The following is a 22,679-nucleotide window of genomic DNA, read 5'->3' as shown; positions in this document are numbered from 1 at the left end:
GGTTGTGTCATACAGCTTGTGGGATTTTAGTTCCTCAACCAGAGATCACCCCCGTGCCCTTGGCAGTGAGAACGCAGAGTCCTAACCCCCAGACCACCAGGGAATTCCCATTCTCTCAGGTTCCTCACCACGGGGGTTCACGCGGGTGCTGCTCTCAGCTGACTCTGGCGCTCTCCAGGACCCATGTGAGTCTGGGACTCTATGCCTGCTGCTGTAAGGTGTCTGACACACGGTGGGTGTGCCACTGCTGTCACTGAATTCCACACGGTAGGAGAGACTCCACACATCTCAGGATGGCCCCCAGCAAGACGGCCTGCCAAGGCAGGTGTAGGTGTGAGTCCTGCCAGGAGCAGAATTAAAGGTGGGGCAAGCCTGAGTTTAGGAGGGTTGGAAACTTAGATAAGGACTTGCTTTGGCTTTCAGCCATTCCCTTGCCAGGTGTGTAAAGCCCACCTAGCCCCCTAGTGGAAATGGCATCTTGGAATAAGAATCCAAGGCTAGGAGTCCTGGGGGGGTCCAGTCCTGCAAAAAGGGATGGCCCAGCCTCACATCAGCAGGTCCCGAGATTGCATCAGTCAGGCTAGAGTGGATCATGGTACAATAAGAAACCGCCCCAAGTCTCAGAGGCTTAAATAGCAAAGGTTTATTTCTTGCTCATAACTACTTATCCATTGCAGGTCAGTGGGGAAAGCAAATCTTGATCTTTGTAGACACTTAGGAACCTGGACTGGCTGAAGGGGCTCCATCCTGAGATAAGAAAATCTGCGCCTAGGAGCTTAGAAACCTGGATGTGCTCCTCAACACTTCCACTCACATCCCAGTGGCCAAAGGAAACCACACCTGATTTCCCAGCAGGTGGAGATCACGGGGAAATGACAAGGTGCCCAGAGGGAGAAAAACAATACTCAAGAACCCCTAAGATAACCACAGGGGAAACTGGCTGGTGGAAAGGAAATGGGAGGAGGAGGGCTTGTTCCGGCTGCAGGCCCCCTCTCCACCCAGACGGAGCCAGATGTGGGGACAGAGCCCACCTCTGGACTCTTGGCACCCCAGCAAGCTTTCCCTTCCCGAAGCTTTCTCATCAGGCTGTCAGATTCAGCTTAGGACTCTGCACAGCCCTGGTCATTCTAACCTCATCACGGCAGTCAGCAGGAAAAAGGCAGCATCAGGACCGGGGCTTAAAGAACCTTCAGGAACCAAAGGGCTTTGTTGTTGTTGAGTTTTCAGGAACTAGGGAGGAAAAGGTGAAGTGAGGACAGAAACACTTTTAAGACGAAGCAGACGCCTCTGCCTCTGTCAGGAGCGTTGTGTTGCTTTTGTTGTTTAGTCGTTCAGTGGTGTCTGACTTTTTTGCAACCCCATGGACTGTAGCCTGCCCGGCTCCCCTGTCCATGGGATTTCCCAGGCAAGAATACTGGAGTGGGCTGCCATTTCTTCCTCTGGGGCTGCTTCCCGAACCATGAACTGAACCTACGTCTCCTGCATAAGCAGGCAGATTCTTTACCATCTGAGCCACCAGGGAAGCCTGTCGGAAGTGTCTTTGGAGAAATATAAACAGGGCTAGGCTGCACGGAGATGCCTCCTGCAGAGTGCAACTCAGGAGGCCAGGTGCATGAGGATCCAGAGGCCACCAGGAGAAAGGACTCTGTACTGCACCCCCCCACCCCACCCCCGGGCTCTGCAGCAAAGGCAGAGCCTCTGAGCCGGGCAGCAGGAAGGCATTTGCTGAGATGAGCTGGTGGTAGGGGGGCATGGAAACCAGAAGGTTCTTGCGGGGCTTCTACACCTGCTTTTCCTGGACCAAAACAGCTCATCACACCCCTCCCCCCAGCCATAACAGCCTTGTTCCTTAGGTCTCAGGCTAACTGTCATGTCTCTGGGAAGTGTCCCCCAACACCCCCTCCCCCACCAAATGGCTGGCTGGCCCTCCTCTGTGCTCCCTAAACATCCTGTGTTCTTATTTCTACCCAAGCAGGCCTAAATTTAGGAGGATCTGTTACCCTCAGGATCTATTAGCACCACAGGAACAAACTGGATGAAAGAGCGATGGGGCTGGTGAGGGCACGGCGTTCCTGCTTCAGGATGTCAGCAAGCCAGGTGGAGGGGCTGGAACTGGAGGTAGCTGATGCACCTGGTGGCTGCAAGGTCAATATGGGGTCCTCCCTGCTTGCTCAAGGCTGCCTGAAGCACAACTGCAGGGCCATTCTCAGATCTGACAACTCAAGCCTCCCAGGATCCAGCCCAGACTCCAGGAACCTCCAGGTCAGCCCAAGGCTCTTCAAAGCAAAAAGCTGAGCTGCCACAGGGCCTTGTCCAGCCCCATCCCCTGGAAGACTTGGTTTGCCCCACCCCAGGTGGCCACACTTTGAACCACCTCACATAATTTCCAGTGGTAGGTTCTGGGCCCCATCCCTACTCACCACCCCAGGGACTCTCTAGTGTTAGGCTCTTCCAGGGAAGAGGCATTTCCGTCCCCTCCCAGAAACATCCAGTATGTCCCCAGACTGTCTCCTGAATCTCTCCCTCCTGAATCCCTGGGGAGTGGGCCATTCCTGGGCACTGGGACAGAGGAGGACCTTGGTCACACCCACCCTTTGCCTCAGTGCCTCAGTTTACCCATATGTAAAACCTGGGTTGCATCAGCCCCTTGTTGCATTACAGGTTCAGGAAATGTTGATATTAAAGCCCTGGCGGCTCTTTGGAAGAAAGATGCTCTATTTTCATGATTTTGTCCTCTAGCTCCCTGCCCACCACCTCCCTGGAACCTTCTGGAATGTGCTACCTGGGCCATACCAGGGGGTCAGGAAGCAAATCATCTCAGGCCTGGGAACATTCAAACATGGGCAATGGTTTCGTCCAAGTGCCTTTAGTTCAAAGGGAAGCAGGTCCAAAGCCACTCAGTGTTGAAGTGGGGTCCTTGAGCCAGAAAAATCCAAGAATGCCCAGCCTTGTCCCCGGGGAGGTCAGCTGGCAGAAGGGACTCTTCAGAAATGTGGGGAGGCCTGTAGAAAGGGCCTCCAGGTGTGGGCCACCCTGGGCACCAGGCCCAGGTGCTCAAGTTGCAGCCGAGTGGGCCTGTAGGCGTTGAGGTTGCTGTAGAGGGCCGGCAGGCCGTCATGGGGCCTTGGGGAGAAGTGGGCCTGTGGGGTCAGGGCCCCCCAAGGGCTGTGGTGGGGCTGGAACCTGGAGGCAAGCAGTGGGTTTGGGGCCAGGGGGCTGCCAGGCCCTGAGGACGTGGACAGACTCCGGGTCTGGGGGTTGCTGCCCGTCGATGGGCTGTTGAAGGGGTTTGAGGATGTGCGGTCACTGGCTGAGCCACTGCTGTCACTGAGGCGGCCAGGCGGGGGCCCAGGGGCTGCTCCGGGCTGCAGGGGTGTGGCCAGCCTGGGCGACTTGAGGCCCATGACGGGCTTGGAGGAGGCGTAGAGGTGGCGGAACTCCTCATCGAACAGCTCCACTGGCTGGCCTGTGAACTTGGAGAGGATGTTCCGGTGCACGTGCCCACAGAGCCAGGTGAAGCTGGAGGGAGAGGAGAGAGAGTGAGGGGCGGGGGTGGGGAGGCCGCCGGCACCCTGCACCGGAGGAGGACCTGGTCCAGCAGGACCAGGAGGACGTTAGGTATGCCCACTGCACCTCCACGCCAGCTCCTTCCACCCTGATTGAACCCCCAGTTACTCCTCCTATGGATAACCAAGCTGAAGCTCAGAGACAGTGAGTGTGTGTGTGTGTGTGTGTGTGTGTGTGTGTGTGTGAGTCACTTCAGTCGTGTCATAGGTCTTTGCGACCCTATGGACTGTAGCCTGTCAGGTTCCTCTGTCCATGGAATTCTCCAGGCAAGAACACTGGAGTGGGTTCCCATTCCCTCCTCCAGGGGAGCTTCCCGACCCAGCGATCAAACCTGCATCTCCTGCATTGGCAGGTAGCTTCTTCACCACTAGCGCCACCTGGGAAGCCCCAGCGAATGTTTGCACGGAAGTAATTAAGATGCAGAGGAAATCCTTGCCTCGGGTCAGGGCTCCTCCCGGTGCTCAGATGAGAGCCCCTCAGAAGTCCCCGTGGAGGCACAGAGGGGCCACGTGCTGGCCGAGCGCCAGTGTCCCCCACTGTGCTGCTGGGGGTCACCAGCCGCTGGGGCTACAGCAGCCCCACCTGTGACATGCACGACATCTGCCTCTTCCAAACAAATGAGGGTCTGGGCTGCTCCTCGGACGGCAGGGCTATGGGCTCATGAAACTCTAAAGGGTGTAGCCAGGTTTTCGTGGGTGGGACGGGGAGGGAGAGTCCTGTGCTTTGGGGGAATGGGAAGGAGAATACTGTGGGGGTGGGGGGTGGGGACAGGACAGGGGAGATGCTGCATGGAGGGTCTGCCTGGACACTGCGGGAGGACACCCTCAAACAGAGGCCCTGACCTTCCCCCTCATTTACACATTTTATTGAACAAAATGCTTAAGGCATTTACGCGTTATTTTTATGATTCTCTAATTTAAACAGATTCCTTTCTATCTCTGATTGAAAACTCTCATCACCCAGTCACCCCTAAAGAGCCAGATGATACCACAAAAGACTATCAGGTTAGTCTTGACAGTCTAACTATCAAGAGAATCAATAATGTGGGCCCAGGCCTGGAGCAATGGACACAGAATGGTCAGAAGGAGACAGGGTCACTGCGTGGGATGGAAACAGCCTCACCAAGGGTCTCAGCCTCCAGGCCCCAGCTTGTCTTTCCGCCAAAAGGCAGGTCCAGCTTCAGGAGTCCCCTGCTCTGTGAGGCAGGGCGGGGCCCATGCAAAGCTGGGGAAATCCTGGGAAGAACAATGAGGCTTTGTCCAAACCTCACCTGTGCCCGGGAGCCACCCACACAACCCAGAGAGGTGGGCAGCTAATCTGGGACAGCAGCACTCTTGGCTACGCTAGGAATCAACTGTAGAACTTCCCTGGAGGTCCAGTGGTTAAGACTGTGCTTCTACTGCGGGGTTCATTTCCTGGTCTGGGAATTAGGATCCTGCAAGCTGCACAGAGCGGCCAAAAAAAAAAAAAAAAAAAGAAATCGCCCTGTGTTTTGGAATCAGGCTAGATTAGACCAAGCAACTGTGTGCTTTCTCAACAAAGAAGGTCCAAAGGTGCCCAGGCAACTTCTCAGGCCCCACGCACTCTGTGTGCCCTGTGCCCCCGCCCCCAGCGCCCACATGTCCTTACAGCACTTGAGTGCTACCTCCTTGCCATACTCACTGTGTGAGGGTGCTCCTCCCTTACACCCCAAAAGTCCATTCATCCTGTACTCTAGCTTTTACGCTTTCTTTTATCACCACCCATAGTAAGAATTTTATTTTTATTGGGTTTTTCTTTTCTGACCCTTAAGTACATAGGGGCTTTCCTGATAGCTCAATTGGTAAAGAATCTGCCTGCAATGCAGGAGACCTCGGTTCAATTCCTGGGTTGGGAAGATCTCCTGGAGAAGAGATAGGCTACCCACTCAATTATTCTTGGGCTTCCCTGGTGGCTCAACTGGTAAAGAATCCACCTGCAATTTGGGAAACCTGGGTTTGATCCCTGGGTTGGGAAGGTTCCCCTGGAGAGGGAAACAGCTACCCATTTCAGTATTCTGGCCTGGAGGATTCAGGCCATGGACTATAACAGTCCATGGACTAGCAAAGAGTTGAACACGACTGAGCGACTTTCACTTTCACAAGTACATAGAATTGATTTGATCATAATCTTTGGCTCAAGACCCATGCCAAAGATCTATTAATGGCCCATTTACAGTTACGTAGCTTTATTTGGTTATTTTAAATAACCTAAGCACCTATAAACACGGGAACATGGAAGCCTATGAACAGGGAAGCCTGCCTGTTCCGGTGCAGTCCACGGGGTCACAAAGAGCCAGACACAACCTAGCAACTGAACAACAAGCATCTATGAACCTACCACCCAAAATAAAAGGCTAGCATCTTGACAATGACCTGCATTTAACCACATGGTTAAATGCAGGAACACATTTTTCCAGTTTCTCCAAAATAGAAGAAATCATCACCCAGAATCCTGTGTCATAGTTCCCATACTTTCCTTTTTCTATAATAAGAAAAAGTTTTATATATTCTCAAAAGTACTGTCAGCCTTCCATATACTCAAGGATGAAAAATATTCAGAAAAAAAAAAAGTCTTCCAGAAAGTTTCAGAAACCAAGACTTGAATTTGCCAGTTGGCAACCATTTACATACAGTTTACACTGTATTGGGTATTTTAAGTAGTCAAGACGTGAAGTATGCAGGAGGATGTGTGTAAGTTATATGCAAATTGTACACCACTTGGCTGGATGGCATCACCGACTCGATGGACGTGAGTTTGAGTGAACTCCGGGAGTTGGTGATGGACAGGGAGGCCTGGAGTGCTGCGATTCATGGGGTCGCAAAGAGTCGGACACTACTGAGCGGCGGAACTGAACTGAACTGATATGAGGCACTTGGGTATCCTTGAATTTTGGTATCTGTGGGGATGCTAGAACCAGTCCTCTACAGATGATGAGGAACAATGGTAAATATTTTACTTGTTTTTAACATACATGTCATCTCTGGGGACTTTTTTTCTCTTGCATATTGCTGGTTATCCGTGTTATTTCTTACTGCTGTACTTCACTTGTCTTTGTTGTATGAAGTCCCACCGGGGGCTTTGTCATCCATCCTTTCATTGATAGGCATCTGAGTTGCTTCGATGGTTTTCCTGCTGACCGAGGGAGGAGCACCCTCTCGCACCAGTGCTTCTCCTTGTCTCCTAATGTCTCACAGACCAGTCTTTCTATCTAGGAGTGGAACTGCTGGGTAAAACCAGGTGAATATTCAACTTTAGAGGAAATGCCTAACTCTTTCCAAAGTCACTGTGATTTGAAAACCCACCAGCGATGGAGAAATTCGTTAAATCCACTATTTGTATGGTCAGTCTTTTTTTTTTTTTTTTTGATGAATAGCCATAAAATGGTAACTCATTCTATCCTTGATTTGCATTTTCCTGATCACTGATGATGCTGAACATCTTTTCAGGTGGTTCCTCCTGCATGAAACTCCTGCTCTCACCTCTCGCCCACACTTCCATTGTGCTGTTTCTCGTGTGTGGTTTGTGGGAGTTCACTGTGATTCTCAGCGCTAATCTTGTCAGGGCATCATGAAAACCTGCTCCCAGTTTGTAATCTGACATTTCACTTACTTTAAGCCGTCTCTCAGTGAACCAAAGTTCTTCACTGTAGTATAGTCAGATTTAGCAATCTTTTTTGGTCAGTGCTTTTTTGTGTTCTGTTTAACACAGAGGAGAGTCTGGGTTAAGATGTCTAATCCTTATCCTAAGGTCTAAAAGACATCCATCTCTATATTTTACTAAAAGTATTAAAGTTGTTTTTGACATTTAACTTCTTTTAATCTATTGGAGGTGATTGTGTGTGTGCACGCATGTGGGTGTATGTGTGAAGTAGAATCCGGTTTTTCATGTGGAGAATTTTTCCCCCGGTTTCCCCTTTCCCCACGCCTCTGACATGCCCTGTCAAGCACGGGTCTGGGTCTAGGCCTTCTGTCTGTCCCTCTGTCACTTTGTCTGTCTCTCCCCCAATGCCACGTTGTCTACAGCACCACAACAAGTCCTGATCTCTGGACAGGCAAGTCCTCCCCACCTGTTCTTCTTCAGACCTATCTTGGCTATTCTTGGAGAAACATATTTTACATCCTGAACTGTTTCCATATGAAAATATGTGCATAACCCCACAACAATTTCCTGAACACCCTTTACCTCAGTGTGCTCTGATTAGTTTTATTCCATCTTATTTCATTTTTTAAGATTTCTGGGCATCATCCACTAACTCAGTTTCATAGATGGTGATGTACCAGGTTGAAAAATGGTGTTCCTCTAGCCACACTGGGGGCTTCCCTGGCGGCTCAGCTGGTAAAGAATCTGCCTGCAATGTGGAGACCTGGGTTGGGAAGATCCCCTGGAGGAAGCCATGGCAACCCACTCCAGTATTCTTGCCTGGAGAATCCCATGGACAAATGAGCCTGGTGGGCTTCAGTCCATGGGGTCACAAAGAGCTGGACATGACTGAAGCAACTTAGCACACATGTACGTAGCCACATTGGATGGCCAGGACCTAACATGAACATTCATTCATTCCTCAGATATTTATGGTCATAGACAAACATGCAGGCACTGTATTATCTGTACTTCCTTCCAGGAAGCAATAGAAAAGAAAACAGACCCAGTCTAGGTCCTGACACCATGTTTTTTACTATCTTGGCTAACCAAGTTCATAGATAAGCTCTCTAGGGAATCATGTGGAAGCTGCCACCAGCAAGATGAGTTAGCAGGACAAAGACAGCAGGAATGAGCTCTCCAGCAAAGGGAATACACAGCAAGTGCAAAGACTGGAGGCAGGAAGGGCCTGGGAGGAGGCCCATGTGGCTGCAGCAGCGTGGACGGGAAGAGCCCTGCTGAGACAGAGGCCATGGCAAGAAGGTGGGTTTTTTTCCCCCTAGGACAGTGACACGCATTGAAGGATTTTAAGGATGCAAGTGATTTGATCTGGTTAGCATTTAAAAATCTTTCTGTTCCTGGTAGAGAAAGCCCAGGGGTGGCTGTGAGGGTCAGGTTAAGGTTGCCCTGCCCTCCTCCAGGGATCTTCCCAACCCAGGCATCAAACCCAGGTCTCCCCCATTGCAGGCAGATTCTTTACCAGCTGAGCTACCAGGGAAGCCCCCAGTGTGGCTAGAGGAACACAATTTTTCAACCTGGTGCATCACCATCTGTGAAACTGATTTAGTGGGTGATGCCCAGAATTTTTCAAAAATGACTTAAGATGGAATAAAAATAATCAGAGCACACCGAGATAAAGGGTCAGGGCAGGAGTGGGAATCAGGGGCCAGTTAGAAGGCCATGCTCTTATCATGTTATTCCTCAAGCTGTTTCAGCTCCCTGCTCTTGCAACCCGTTCCCCTGTTCCAATCTTTTTCATCCTCCAAGCATCAATCCAACCTCCAGGACCTGCCAGCCAAGACCCCACGAGGGGTCATTTCTTAGCGCATACTGACCTTAGAGCACATACCACACTACACTCTGGCCATCCATCTATGTTTCTTGATGAGAGGGAGGTGTTCCTAGCACGTGGCACATCACCTGGGCTGAGTGAGACCCTCAACAAGAGCTTAGCTGTTGAGACTCAGACCCTCCCCAGCCCCACCCTCAAGGCTCAGCTAGAGAGAGAGCTCTCTGGTTAGCCCTTTGTGTGCATCCAAAGGGAAGGGCCAAAATACCTGAAGCCCAGAGACAGCCAGACTGGAAGGGTGGGGTGAAGGCTTTTCTGGGGGTTTTTTTGTTTGTTTTTATTGGTGACACCTATAAGGGTTCCAGGGAAAAGGATCCTCTGAAAAGCTGGCAAACAGATCAGTTGTTCAGTCCTCCCCCTGGGAGCTGGGTTCCCTACAGTTCTCAGGATGAATGGCCTGGTGGTCCTCAAGCCCACTGCCACCCTCCTTCTGAAAGTGAAAGTTGCTCAGTCATGTCCCACTCTTTGAAGTCCCATGGACTGTAGCTCTCCAGGCTCCTCTGTCCATGGAATTCTCCAGGCAAGAATACTGAAGTGAGTAGCCATTCCTTCTCCAGCAGATCTTCCCGACCCAGGAATCTAACCAGAGTCTCCTGGTTCACATTGCAGGTGGATTCTTTACCAGCTGAGCTACCTGGGAAGCCCTGGAGTCCCCATATCAAGCCCAGCCTGAGATCCTGGTCAAAGAAGCTGGTGACCCTGGCCCAGTCACCTAACCTGCTATGTGCCTTAGTCCCCCATCTGTCAATCAGAAGAATGATGCCTCCCTCTACATGTGATGAAGATTAAATCCTTACTAAAGGTCTGATGGCACCTGGCCCAGGACCTGGCTCAACAAAGTGGTTCTGCTTCCTTCTGCCCCTTCCAAGGTCAAAGCCGCCCCTGCATGCTCTAAGGGCAAATACACATGAACAGAGAGAGGCCTGATTGTCCTTATGGAAAATAAGAGAAGGCCTCCTCCTCCTTCATCTTCTCTTTCAGAATTTCTTTCTCTGTCCTTTTCAAACATACAGGAATCTTTTTAATGGCTAAACAAGGGCTTCCCTGGTGGCTCAGAGGATAAACAATCAGCCTGCAATGCAGGAGACCTGGGTTTGATCCCTGGATTGGAAAGCTCCTCTGGAGAAGGGAAAGGCTACCCACTCCAGTATTCTAGCCTGGAGAATTCCATGGACAGAGGAGCCTGGTGGGCTACAGTCCATGGGGCTGCAAAGAGCTGGACACAACTGAGTGACTTCACTTTCACTTTCAAGGCACTTGCCAGTCGCACCGCCAGCTCCCCAGAGATGGGGACAGGGGAGATGACTGCTCAGTGGCGGAGGGGCTGTGGACATGCTCTCACCACATCCACGGATGCCACTGTGACAGAAGATGGATGTGCTTTAGGCCAAAGGAATTTGAGAAGCAGGTGCAGGAAGGACTTTCTGACCTCCCCCTTGTCCCTGAAGCTGGTCACACTTTAAATGGATGCATTATCTGGCATATGCATTAATGTCTCTGTACACTGTCTATATTAAAATAATGAAACATTTTGGAAGTAAAATAGGGCCCCCAAAGACAACAAAGCAAATTGCACGGCTTTAGAATCACACCTGAGAGCTCTGAGAAAGGAAACGAGGAAACATCCTATTGCAACACAAAGGGAAAAAAGGCACTTGTAAGTGTCTCCCTACCCAGAATTCCTCCCAGGAAGGACCCAGATTTCCCCCTTTCTCCCAGGCAGGTTCTGTCTCCAGCCTTGTGTAGGTGATGAGTCCCCAGTTCCCCCAGGAGCTGCTTGTGGGTGTGTGGGCCTGAGCGGTTGGGGCTGGTCTGCACCGAGCTCAGCCTTGGCCTCCTCAAGTCCCCAACAGAAGGTGGAACCCAGCACTCACCTGTACGATCCACACAGGACATATCTCCAGTCTGAGATGATGAACTTCTCCCGGATTTGGCCGGAGAACTTCCTGCCTGACTTGGCACAGTACACCTCTCCTTCCACGCTCCGGATGGAGATGTTCTGTTGGAAGGGAAGTCAAGGTGTCCTCACTATGTATTTATGGTCACACACCTGTCTAGAAATGTCTGGAAGGATGCTCAGCAAGAGCAAAAGGGTTATCGCTAGTTGGTGGGATTATGAGCCATTTTTATGCTCTCCTTGGCTGAATCTTCTAAATTTTCTTCCATATCCTGACATTATTTGAGTAATGAAGAAGAAAAGAAAGGGGAGATGGTAGAATTCAAACAAAGCAGAAAACAGGAGTGACAGGATGCTCTTCCAGTTCAGGCCCTCAGCTCATCCCTCAGAATCCTCCCTCTCTCCTGTCACTGTTTCTTGGGGCCGTGTGTTCCTTGTGGCACAGCTACACAGCTTTCCGGGCAGGATGGGGTTGAGGTCCTCTGAATCCAAGTCCAGGGGTGTGAGTTCAGCTACTTCTGATGGGGAAAGCAATCATATCACGGGTTTATGGTACCCTTCATTAGTGTCTAGGGCTTCCCTGATAGCTCAGGTGATAAAGAATCTGCCTGCAAAGCAGGAGGCCCCAGTTCAATTCCTGGGTTGGGAAGATCCCCAGAGAAGGGACAGGCTACCCACTCCAGAGTTCTGGCCTAGAGAATTCCATGGACTATATAGCCCATGGAGTCACAAAGAGTCAGACACAACTGGGCCTCACTTTCACACCGTGAGGAAGGGCCATCTGACCTGGACTTTGAGCAAGAAGTAAATGTTTATTATAGTGAGATGGGGGCATGTGTCACCACGGCGTAGCCTATCCTATGCTCACACAAAGTACTTTTCGCACCATCACGGGGCCCTACCTTGAGGTGAGTGTCAGAGATCTGGGCTTTGTCACACATCTCCTGGAAGAGCTTCACGCCTCCCTGGTCCAGGAGCACACAGACGAACACCCCGCGCTTGTTGGCTGCCTCTAGGATGTCACAGAAGATCTCCACGTCCGTGAACACGTCCATCAGGATCGCCAGGACCTGGGCCAGGGCAGAGGGGACAGGGCCAGGTGCTAACTGGTTTCAGCCTAACTCCTCAGTTCCAGCGGGCCTGGGAGATCTGGTCCCATGAGTGCTGAGCTGGGGGTGGTGGGGGATGACGGCAGGACTGTGGAAGCATGCAGAGCTGCAGCAGGGCCCTACCCTCATCTCCAGCCCCTCCTCATATCCTCTGGCCTCTCCTCCCACTGTTGGAGTGGAAAATGCAGAGGAGAACGGAGAGAAAAGCAAAAAAGAGGAGGCAGAGAGGCGGAGATGAGACCAGGGGAGGTGGTTGGGCAGAATCACAGGAGAGGGACAGATTTACAGTTATGGGTTCTTAGCTGTTTGGAACTCGAAGGCACTCTATGGCCCCTGGCTTTCAAATGTTTTTAAGTCTCAAACCAGACCCTTGTGGAGACCCCAGGAAGTATAAACTAGACTAGATACTGAGCTGCCCCAGTGGGTGGAGGAGGGAGTCCTGCTCAACCAGCAGGAATTGCGTCGTCCGGCAGAGCAGAAACTCGGGGGGTGAGGGGTCTAGATATCCAGTCACGGCGAGAGAAGTACGTGTTCCTGCCAGGCACCCACTCATCCTTCTTGTGCCAGCAGCACCCCAAGCTCATTTTATCTTATTTTTGACCACACCACATGGCTTATGAGATTTTAGTTCCCCAACGAGGCATTGACAGGTAGATTATTCAGCAGCCATTAAAATGATCATTATAAGGGTTACATAGAAACTATAAGGAACAGTGAAATGTTTAAGCAAATCTTGCTGTTTAGTATAATGCTCACCAAATGTGTATTAACAATTAACTAAGTGAAAAAAGAAAACAAAGGACTAAATGATAGCACGTCTACTACAATTGCCAGTGAGGGAAGCCGGTATATAGGTAGACAAGTACAAAGCCAGCACTGGCGGTCATATTTGGCTGGGGCACTGGGGTGAGTTTTTTCTTCAATGTCACCTGTAATAATAATGTTCTGCCACTTTCCTAATAGTTACAATACATATTTTTGGACCATAAACATCTGGAAGTAGCAAGAGCAAGAAGAGTGTCACAGAGAGAGGTGAAGGAGTTGGCTGGCACCTACATGGAGCTGACTTGCTGCTCAGTTGCTCTGGGTATCTGGACAGTGGAGGGGACCACTGAGAAATTGCTCATCCAGGGCTACAGGTCACTAGAGATGTTTAGAAACATGGCTCTGTTAACACACAGTTAAGTACATGTGTGTGTGTTAGTAGCTCCGTCATGTCTGACTCTTTTGTGACCCCATGGATGGTAGCCCACCAGGCTCCTCTGTCCATGGGATTCTCTAGGCAAGAATACTGGCGTGGGTTGCCATGCCCTCCTCCAGGCGATCTTCCCAAGCCAGGGATCAAATCTGGGTGTCCCCGCATTGCAGGCAGATTCTCTACCGTCTGAGCCACCAGGGAAACCCACGGTTAAGTACATGTACACATTAAAGCTTATGGCGCCAATAACTCTGAGGGCCTCTCTCCTGAAAGACAAATGCCTCCTCCTCTAAGGTATTGGCAAAAGAGACAGTTCTCTCCCCTTAGGAGGTCAGTAAATCCTCCCAGTTGTGTCCCAGTGAGTCCCTGTTTCCCAGAGCCAGGGCTGGTAAGCGGGTGACTAATGGACAGAGTGTTTTGGCTGGGTTTACAAAAAGCCCAGCACCCTAATGTAAGGGATGCTTGGAAAGACAGGCTCATGGCATCCAGGTTCATCTTGTTTGCCTCCTGTTGGCATTGTCTCCCAGCTGGATCAATTCAAGGTCAGTAACTTCTTCCCAGGGCTCCCCAGGTGACACTAGTGCTAAAGAGCCTGCCTGCCAATGTGGGAGACACAAGAGACTCGGGTTCGATCTCTGGTTCAGGAAGGTCCTCTCGAGGGGCGTGGCAATCCACTCCAGTATTCTTGCCTGGAGAATCCTCAGGGACAGAGGAGCCTGACGGGTTACAGGCCATGTATATGACTTCTTCCATCCCCTGTGTGGGAGTCCCACCTCACAGGGCCTAGTGAGCTGAATGATGAAATCCCAAAAGATACGTCTACATTTTAACCGCCAAAACCGTTGCTGTGACCTCATTTGGAAAAAAAAAAAAAAAGAGTCTTTGCAGATGCAATTAAGACTCTCAAGCTGAGATCATCCTGGACATTTTGTGCACATGTGCTAAGTTGCTTCAGTCATGTCTGACTCTTTGAGACCCTATGGACTGTGGCCCGCCAGGCTCTTCTATCCATGGGATTCTCCGGGCAAGAATATTGGAATGGTTACCATTTCCTTCTCCAGGGGATCTTACTGACCCAGGGGTCGAACCTGCATCTCTTACATCTTCTGCATTGGCAGGTGTGTTCTTCACCACTGTACCATCTGGGAATCTTCTTAGGGCCAATCAGATAGACCAGCATGGAGGCATGGGGTTGGCTGAGAAGGAGAAGGAGGTACTTCCCGTGCTAAGGAAGGAAGTCGGCCTGGGAGCACAGCCTGGCAGGGCAGCTTTGGGGATCTGGAGTCTCAGAGAGATGGAGGGACCCAGTCAGGGGCCTGCAGGTCTGCTGGGGCGGTGCCCACAAGCAGCATTCATCCTGCGGAGACCTCAAATCGTGGCTGAGAACCCTCCACTACCAGCCAGGCAGACGTGAGTTTCTCATGGGCTGGAAATCTTGCTACTTTGGGGGAGGCAGGAGGCGGGAGGGGAGAGGCGATTTGGATCCTGGTGGGGCCACCAACCATGTTGGGGCCAGTTGGTGGAGGCACTGAGCACCCCACGCCCCACTTTGTCCTTTGATTGCTACTCTTCCCTCTTTCTTTCATATGTGCTGATGCTCCCTTAAAAAAAGCAAAACGTAATTTTCACTCTTTATTTATTTATGCCTCACAGCATGCGGGATCTTAGTTCCCCGACCAGGGCTTGAACTCGCGCCCCCGCAGTGGAAGCGTGGAGTCCTGGAGTCCCTGATGCTCCCTTTTTGAGTTTGGTTGATGTGTAATAACCGCAGCACCTGAGCACCTGATTTCCTGAGCAACTACTCAGCCGCACGTTTATTTCCTGTGACCTTCACAACACCATGACCCGGACTTCCCTGGTGAAGAACAGGGGTGCAGAGATGTTAAGTAACTTGCCAAAAGCCGCAGGGCTGGAAGGCTGGAGATGCCCTAGATCCCAATCCAGAGCCACGCTCCCAACCAATCTACCGTGAGCTAAGAGAAGAACTCATCTCTGTTTACATCAGATGTAGTCTGTCCCTTCTCTGCTTGTGGCTTAGGGATGGGTAGGGAAGGAGAGTCAAGCCTGGGAGGGTTGGGGGACCCCAGAGAGCAGAGCTCAAAGAGAACATGAGCAGAAAGGGCCCAGGTGGACCCTCCACCATCACCTATCTGCTGACCACAGGGTGAGGGGGCCAAGACCCCTTAGAAAGGCAGCTGTGAGAGGCCTATCCCCTCCAAGCATATGCTCCCCCCTTTAGCGTCACCTCTGTCCGTGCCTGGTGCTTCTTGCCATCAGTGCCCACCTGGAGCAGTGACAATACAGCACTGAGCCCCAGCACTCAGGGGAGGAGGGACTTACTCTAGGGAACCCCCATGGGAGGGGAGACAGGCCAATCACAGATCCCAGGAGGATGGTGGGGGTGGGGGGGTGGGGAAGGAGCACTGCCACTGGTCTTTGGAGGCTCCCCACCCCATCCTGGTGGGACTGGGCTCTGGCCCCCAGTGGAGGCGCCCTGTTGCCTGTAAACTCCACAGGCCTAGGGGGTGGGGGGTGCTGGAGCCCTCTCTCCCAGGTCTGCCCTCCCTCAGCAGCCCATGTCAGAGGAACAGCCAGAGAGCTCGCCATGGGGCCCCTGGTGGTGCTCAAGGCCCTGGAGTCCCAGTTACCAGGTGCGGGGCGGGGACACGCTCATCAGCTTCCTCAGCGCTTGGTGCGGTGGGGGCAGGTTTCCTGCTGTGTCCCACCCCTGAGCCTTGTTCTCCCTTCAGCTGCTCCCAGGGCAGGGGCTCGGCCTGAAAAGGTGGTCCTTGACACCTAGGGGTGGGGGCATGGAGCTTCTTGGGAACCGGATTACAGCTGCCCCTTTGCTCCTCTGCATTGCCCCACTCCCCCACCCCCCACCTCCCCAGGGAGCTGGGTAAAGTTTTCTTCACTGAAAGGGAGAGGAAGAGGAATGCAGCAGGGCTGGGGGCTTGTCTGCTCAGGGTCTCCAACATTTTGGCCTCAGGACCCCTTTACACTCTTAAAAATTACTGAGGCTTCCAAAGAGCTTTGTTTAATGTGGATTATAACTATTGATATTTGTCATATTAAAAACAAACTGAGAAAACATTTAATGTTTATTAAGCATTATTTTAAAACAACTAATATTTGTTACTTAAACTCATCACATGCTAATATGAATAACAATTTTAGGGCAAAAATAACTGTACTTTCCAAAGCAACAATGGAGTGAGCAGAATGGCATTATTTTTCAGTTTTGCAAATCTCTGTGGTGTCTGGCTTAACAGGAGACAGCTGGTTCTCATATGGCTCCTGTAGCAATCTGCTGTGATGTGTTGTTTACGGGGAAGTATATAAAGATAGTCCAATCTCACACAAATGAGTGGTTAGAAAGGGCAGTACCTCACAGACTCACTGGAGGGGTCTTGGAACCTTCGGGGATCCTGGACCACACTTGGAGGATGGGTTATTCATGTTTTTTGTTTTCTGTATTTTGTGATGCTTTGACATCCCAGGGTTAGTTTATTATTAGAGGTGGAGCCTCTGAGATGCTAACCAAGCAGTCCAGACCCATGTCCCAAGCCTCCGTTATCTAACCTCCAGCATCCTGACAATATTTCCCTTCCCACCCTAAATCACCCCAGTGCCAAGTATGGGACAGCCAGGGACCACCTGTGGCTCCGAGCCTTCGGAATTATTCAAACGAACCAGTTCTCAACAGTTTACCTCACCCTGCCTTGCCTTGCCTTGCCTGCAAAATCACAATAAAGACTTATGCCCATGCATTCCCTGGCTCCTCCCACCCTCCAACCCCGCAATGGACCCTGGTGCTCCCCACGTGGCCCTGCATGGTGTGCGGTGCCTCCTGCTTCTTGGTGAAAGTGAAGTTGCTCTTTGCGACCCCATGGACTATAGAATGCCAGGCTCTTCCGTTCATGGGGTTTTCCAGGCAAGAGTATTGGAGTGGGTTGCCATTTCCTTCTCCAGGGGATTTTCCGGACTCAGGGATTGAACCCAGTTCTCCTGAATTGCAGGCAGACGCTTTACAGTCTGAACCACCAGGGAAGAACTTGGTACTTGACCCAAAAGCCAGCTATCTTTAGACCAGCCATAAAGGTTTGCAGAGATCAGAGTTGACTTGGCCCAAGGGTCCAACCAGCTCCTCTTTGGAAATTTTAAATTAAAAGACAAAATTTAAAACAAGGAGACAAGGAGAAAAGCCACTCTAAGTTGCTTTGAAATCACTAGCACTTACATACTATCATGAATAAAGACTAACCTATATAAACATCTTCTACTGCTGAAATAGGTTCTGGTACTTATTTCCTGATCTGCTGCTGCTGCTAAGTCTCTTCAGTCATGTCCGACTCTGTGTGACCCCATAGACGGCAGCCCACCAGGCTCCCCTGTCCCTGGGATTTTCCAGGCAAGAACACTGGAGTGGGTTGCCATTTCCTTCTCCAATGCATGCAAGTGAAAAGTGAAAGTGAAGTCGCTCAGTCGTGTCCAACTTCCAGCGACCCCATGGACTGCAGCCTACCAGGCTCCTCCATCCATGGGACTTTCCAGGCAAGAGTACTAGAGTAGGTTGCCATTTCCTGATCTATCCTATGTATAAATCTATAAGGAACCATGGCTATTATCTGTTTTCTTGTGTGTATCCTTAAAGTGTGAATGAGTACTCTAGGGAACTGCAAGTGAAAACCTCTTCCTTCCTGATAGTCCTTTCCAGGTCTCCCTGCCTCCAGGGCATCCAGCCCTCTCCCTCCTCCTGACCTCTGCTCTTGACCCGCCCTGGGCCTGGAGTTCCTTTCCCTCCTTTCTGTGCTCAGCAAACTCTTACTCATCCTCTGAGACTCAACTCACAGGTCAACTTTTCCGTGAAGCCTGCCTTAGTCACGCTCCCCTCTGCTCCCAGGCACAGAGGGTTGTTCAAGTCCAGTGTCCCCTCCACTCCCCTAAGGGCAGGTGGCTGGGAGGAGGGATGCCTCTTGTTCTGCTCCGCCATCCTGGGTGCAGGGCCTGGCCAGTGTAGGCTTTGTGGAATAAAGGGATGAGAGCATAACAGGAAACAGGGTGAACTCCTGCTCCATAGGGAATGTAAACTGCTGGCTCTGTTCTTCCCTCTCTGTTCTTTCCTGGGGGCTGAAGCCATAGGAGAGGGAGAGCACAAACCTGCTCCCGCCCTCCCCCTCTGTGTGGACGCTGCTTCCCAAGGACTGCCTGTGACTGGGGATCCAGCCTCCCTGGCATCTCTGTCACTCCTGAGCCCTGTGTGTGTGTGTGTGTGTGTGTAGTATATGGGAGTGATATCACAAACTGCCTGCAGGAGCCTGACAGCTAACAAAATGAAGGTCATCAGGGCCTTGACATTGTTGTAGTTTAGTTGCTAAGTTGTGTCTGACTTTTTGTGACCCCATGGTCTGTATAGCCTGCCAGGCTTCTCTGTCCATGGGACACGCTTTTGAGCAAAGTCTGGGAGATAGTGGAGGACAGAGGAGCCTGGCATGCTGCAGTCCGTGGGGTCACAGAGAGTCGGACAAGACTGAGCGACTAAACAACATCAGGGCCCGGGATGAGAGGGACTGATGAAGAGAGCAGTGACGGCGACCCACACAAAGGGGTGGCCTTGACTCAGCACCCACAGAGCCAGTCTTCCGACTCGCTGAGAGGAGCTAGAAATTCTTACTATTGAGTGGAATCTTCTGATTTTTAAGTGTTGCCCTAAGTTTGTAACATGCTGTGGATAGAGCAAAAGTCAGCAGCAGGCCTCGAGTTCACAGAGGTGAAGAGAGAGCCGCCTCCCTGGGTGGGGTCGGGGCAGGAGAAGGATTTGGCAGGGGGACGGTGTTTCACAAGCCCTCACCTGGTTGCTTTCCAGGAGCCTCGCTCCCCCTTTAAGCTGCAGCTGCGGTTGAGAATTTCACCACCACCCCTGGTCCCCGCCCCTCGGGACAGCACTGAACTTCAGCACAGAGAGGCCAGAGGTAGCACACTTAGGAACAGGCCCTGACAGCTGGAAAGGACCTTAGTCCAGTGTAGAATCTGGGGCCTGGGGAGGCCCAGGGACTTGCCCTGGGTCATGCAGCCCAGCCCAGGCAGTGTGGGCACTCCTGACTGCCCGCCTGAGCCCATCAGCAAAACATGAAATATTGCTCTGAAGTAGTCTAGCAATGTGAAAGTCGATGCTCTACCCCCTGTTATCTTCTATTTTGTTCTTCAGAATTCTACTCCCTCTCTTCTTTTAAGTACAGCTTCCCCACTGCTGGTGGCTTCTTCTGGAGCCATGAGATTTCACACAGGGACTTTGGTCCAGTGGCTAAGACCCTGCATGCCCAGTGCAGGGACCTCAGTTTCCATCCCTGGTTGGGGAACTAGATCCCACATGCTGCAACTAAGATCAAAGATCCCATGTGATACAACTAAGACCCGGCACAGCCAAATACATAAATATTAAAAAAAAAAAAAAGGATTTCACACAGTATTGGACTTGGGAGGGGAGTCCATCATGAGAGTGGATCTTAGCAGAAAAGGAGCTTAAATATCAATGTGTTCTTTTTCAAGTTCCTTTAGATGTAACAGAATTAATGCTTTGGTGGCTCAGATGGTAAAAAATCCACCTGCAAGGCAGGAGACCCAGGGTTGATCCCTCGGTTGGGAAGATCCCTGGAGAAGGAAATGGCTACCCACTCCAGTATTCTTGCCTGGAGAATCCCCATGGACAGAGGAGCCTGGCAGGTTACAGTCCATGGGGTCACAAAGAATTGGACATGACTGAGCTACTAACACGCACACACATAAATGTAAAATAAATAATTTGAGTGATGAGACAGGGAGACCCTTTACGGATAACAAAGTATTCTCCTGGGAGGCCATTCTCACCTCTGGCTCTCTGCAGTTTTGGGAGAAGAGGTGGCACCCATACCCCTATGCTAAGGAGTCATTTTATGCATGTGGGTAGAAAGATCCCCTCTCCTGGGCCGACAGTGTGCAGCCCCTGTGGATCCACAGTTCCAGGAGCAGCAGGAGAACTCCTGACCAAGTGCCAGTCTCGGCACCTTAAATTCTGCCAGCTAAGCTCTGGTCCTGAAGGATTTTTCTTCCTCTAAAGTCACCTATTCAAAGGTAAACACTCTGGGGAGGGAGAAATCTTTTCTGCTGCTTCCTCTGTCCTCTGCCGACCACCGGCTGGATTCAAGCGCTGTGCTGAATTTGTGGGCAGACAGGGCCAGACGAGTCTGAGAGGAAACAGGACAGGTTTGCATCCCAGTGGAGCAGCCCCTTCATTCAGAAGCACAGACACGAGGCGCCTTGCCTGGCCTGGGGAACTCAGGAAAGCCTGCCTGAGAAGGGGACTTCAGTCCCCTTTGGTCTTGAGAAGGAGTAGGTGTTAGAGGAGACGCCAGGAAGGTGAGGGGGCTCCAGGAAGAAGGAACAGCATGTGCAGAGGTCTCAAGACAGAGCCTGGTGGGTTTGAAAAACTCCAGGTCACTCAGGATTGAGTGGCAAAACAGGGGAGAGGAACTGGAAGGGCTGTGAGCTGTGCTGTGGAGTCAGCTCTTCCCAGTGAGGGCAAGTGGGAGCCACTAAAGACTTTAAGCAGTAAAGGGGACAAGTTCAATTTGAAGTATAGAAAAATTGTCTACAGGGATTTCCCTGGCTGTCCAATGGTTAAGACTGTGCTTCCACCACAGGCAGCACGGGTTCAAGCCCTGGTTGGAGAACTAGGATCCCACAGGCCGTGTGGCAAGGTCAAAATGTAAAAAGTGTTTACAGCAGCTTGGAGACTAGGTGGTCAGGGATCAAAATGGGAGAGGAGGGTCAGAAGGGAAGCTGTTGTAGGAGTTCCAGTGATGGGTGGCCAGGAAACCCGGATGGTGACAAGGGGGAATCCAGAAGTCAGTGATCTAGGGCCAGGCAGAGAGAAACATCCCTGGTTCCACCCTACGCTCCAGTCGTCTGGACTGCATGCCTTAGAACAGGAGGCACCCCTTTCTGCTTTCCTGAAACCCCCACCCCCACCCCTGTGGCCAAGGAGGCGCGGGCTCCACCATCGCTACCTGGCTGGTCCGGGTGATACAGCGGCGGATGAGGTCCCTGATGTTGCTGTGCTTGTCCGTCTGGAAGTACACGGTGGCGCTGGACTTCTCCTTCATGTAGGGCTTCTCCACAGAGGCCCAGGTGTGCAGTAGGGCCGGCTCGCTGCCCTCTGAGGCCACGGGGAAGTAGGTACCTGATTGCAGGGAGCAGGTGTCGAGCCCCTTGGGGCCTGCCTCAGCCGCCCCTGGGGGCTCTGGGGCACAGGGGGGCTCCTTGGCCTGGGCCTGGATGTACTGGGCCTCCACTGAGGACAGGAAGTCCACCTCACCTTCTTGGCTGAGCGCCTGCCAGTAGGCCTCGGGACCCCCATCCAAGAGGGCATCTGTGGCCAGCCGGGCACTCTCATTGTCGCTGAAGTCAGCCCTGGCTGGCTGGACCCACTGGCTCTTGACATCTTCCAGGCGTTTCTGGATCTTGCCCACGTGTCTTGCCCGGCTCATGCTGCCCTGATCCTGAGTCGGGGGGTGGGGGAGCAGGGAGCAGCTGGCACCTGAGCCCTTCCTGATGTCAGGGCCACACTGCCCAGGAGGAGCGGGGCTCCTGGCACCCTTTCCTGGCACTGCCGTGCGGCTCACAGCCAGGACTAGCTGCTCCGAGGAGGTGGTTTACTGCTGTCCGGAGCAATGCTTCACAGGGCTCATCACCCACTGCCAGGGGTTGGCTTATCTCTGAGCAACGCCCGCCCTGCCCGCCGGCCAGGAGGGCCGGCTCCTTCATGCCTGGGCACACTCAGCCCTGGGAGACTTCCTCTCCTCCCAGCAGCCGCGCTGAGCCGGCTTTCCAGCTTGTTGTGCAATTCTCCCCAAGCTCCTCAGGCCCCACTTAGGAAGCCAGCAGGCTCTCCCAGCTCCGGTGTCACCTGGTGCCTGGGGTCCCCCTCCTGAGCTCTTCAGTGCAGACGCTGATTGGTTCAAAGACAACAGTTTTCCTGCCAAGTCCCTGAGATCCTGTGTCCATCTGGTCCCTGTGTGAGGAGGGAAACTGGGTGCCTGCCAGGCAGAGCTGTCTATCTGGCTTTCCTCCTTTCTCTCAGTGACTCCTCAAGTTCCCCGACCTCCCCATCCCCTGGAAAAGCCTTCTCTCCCATCGCTCTTCCCTTCTTGTGTTTGCCATGGTGGTGCTTGAGCAGAACCACCAGAGAGGTACCAGTCCTGGGCTGTTGGAAGTGTCTGCTTGGAATACTGTCTTGAGAATCTTCAGTCATGTCAGACCCATGGAGCAATGGGATTGGTCGTTCTCAGTGCTGGAGGGGCAGGTGGCCACAGGTATGTTTAAAGTAGATGAACCGCTACTTTAAAGGGGGAAGCCACATTT

At 52.0% G+C, this 22,679-nt stretch overlaps 2 protein-coding genes across 2 annotated transcripts in view; one reads left to right on the top strand and one right to left on the bottom strand.

The window, feature by feature from the left end:
• Window positions 1-10,542, top strand: part of C14H8orf76 (chromosome 14 C8orf76 homolog) — a 32,158-nt gene extending 21,616 nt beyond the window's left edge. The window contains exon 6 of the mRNA XM_070382433.1: window positions 9,686-10,542. Within this exon, the coding sequence (XP_070238534.1) occupies window positions 9,686-9,865 (180 nt within the window). The 3' untranslated portion in view covers window positions 9,866-10,542. The remainder of the gene's footprint in view (window positions 1-9,685) is intronic.
• On the bottom strand, window positions 8-22,286 carry FAM83A (family with sequence similarity 83 member A). The gene is made up of 4 exons (XM_005891973.2): window positions 21,326-22,286; window positions 11,876-12,043; window positions 10,951-11,075; window positions 8-3,519 (listed from the first exon to the last, which is right to left on the bottom strand). The coding sequence occupies exons 1-4, from the start codon at window positions 21,803-21,805 to the stop codon at window positions 2,985-2,987; spliced, it is 1,308 nt and encodes a 435-aa protein (XP_005892035.1). The 5' UTR covers window positions 21,806-22,286; the 3' UTR covers window positions 8-2,984.
• Window positions 22,287-22,679: the final 393 nt, after the last annotated feature.

The sequence above is a fragment of the Bos mutus genome, chromosome 14 (genome assembly GCF_027580195.1).
Source record: "Bos mutus isolate GX-2022 chromosome 14, NWIPB_WYAK_1.1, whole genome shotgun sequence".
Lineage (NCBI taxonomy): Eukaryota > Metazoa > Chordata > Mammalia > Artiodactyla > Bovidae > Bos > Bos mutus.
This window is presented reverse-complemented; position numbering and strand designations above follow the sequence as displayed.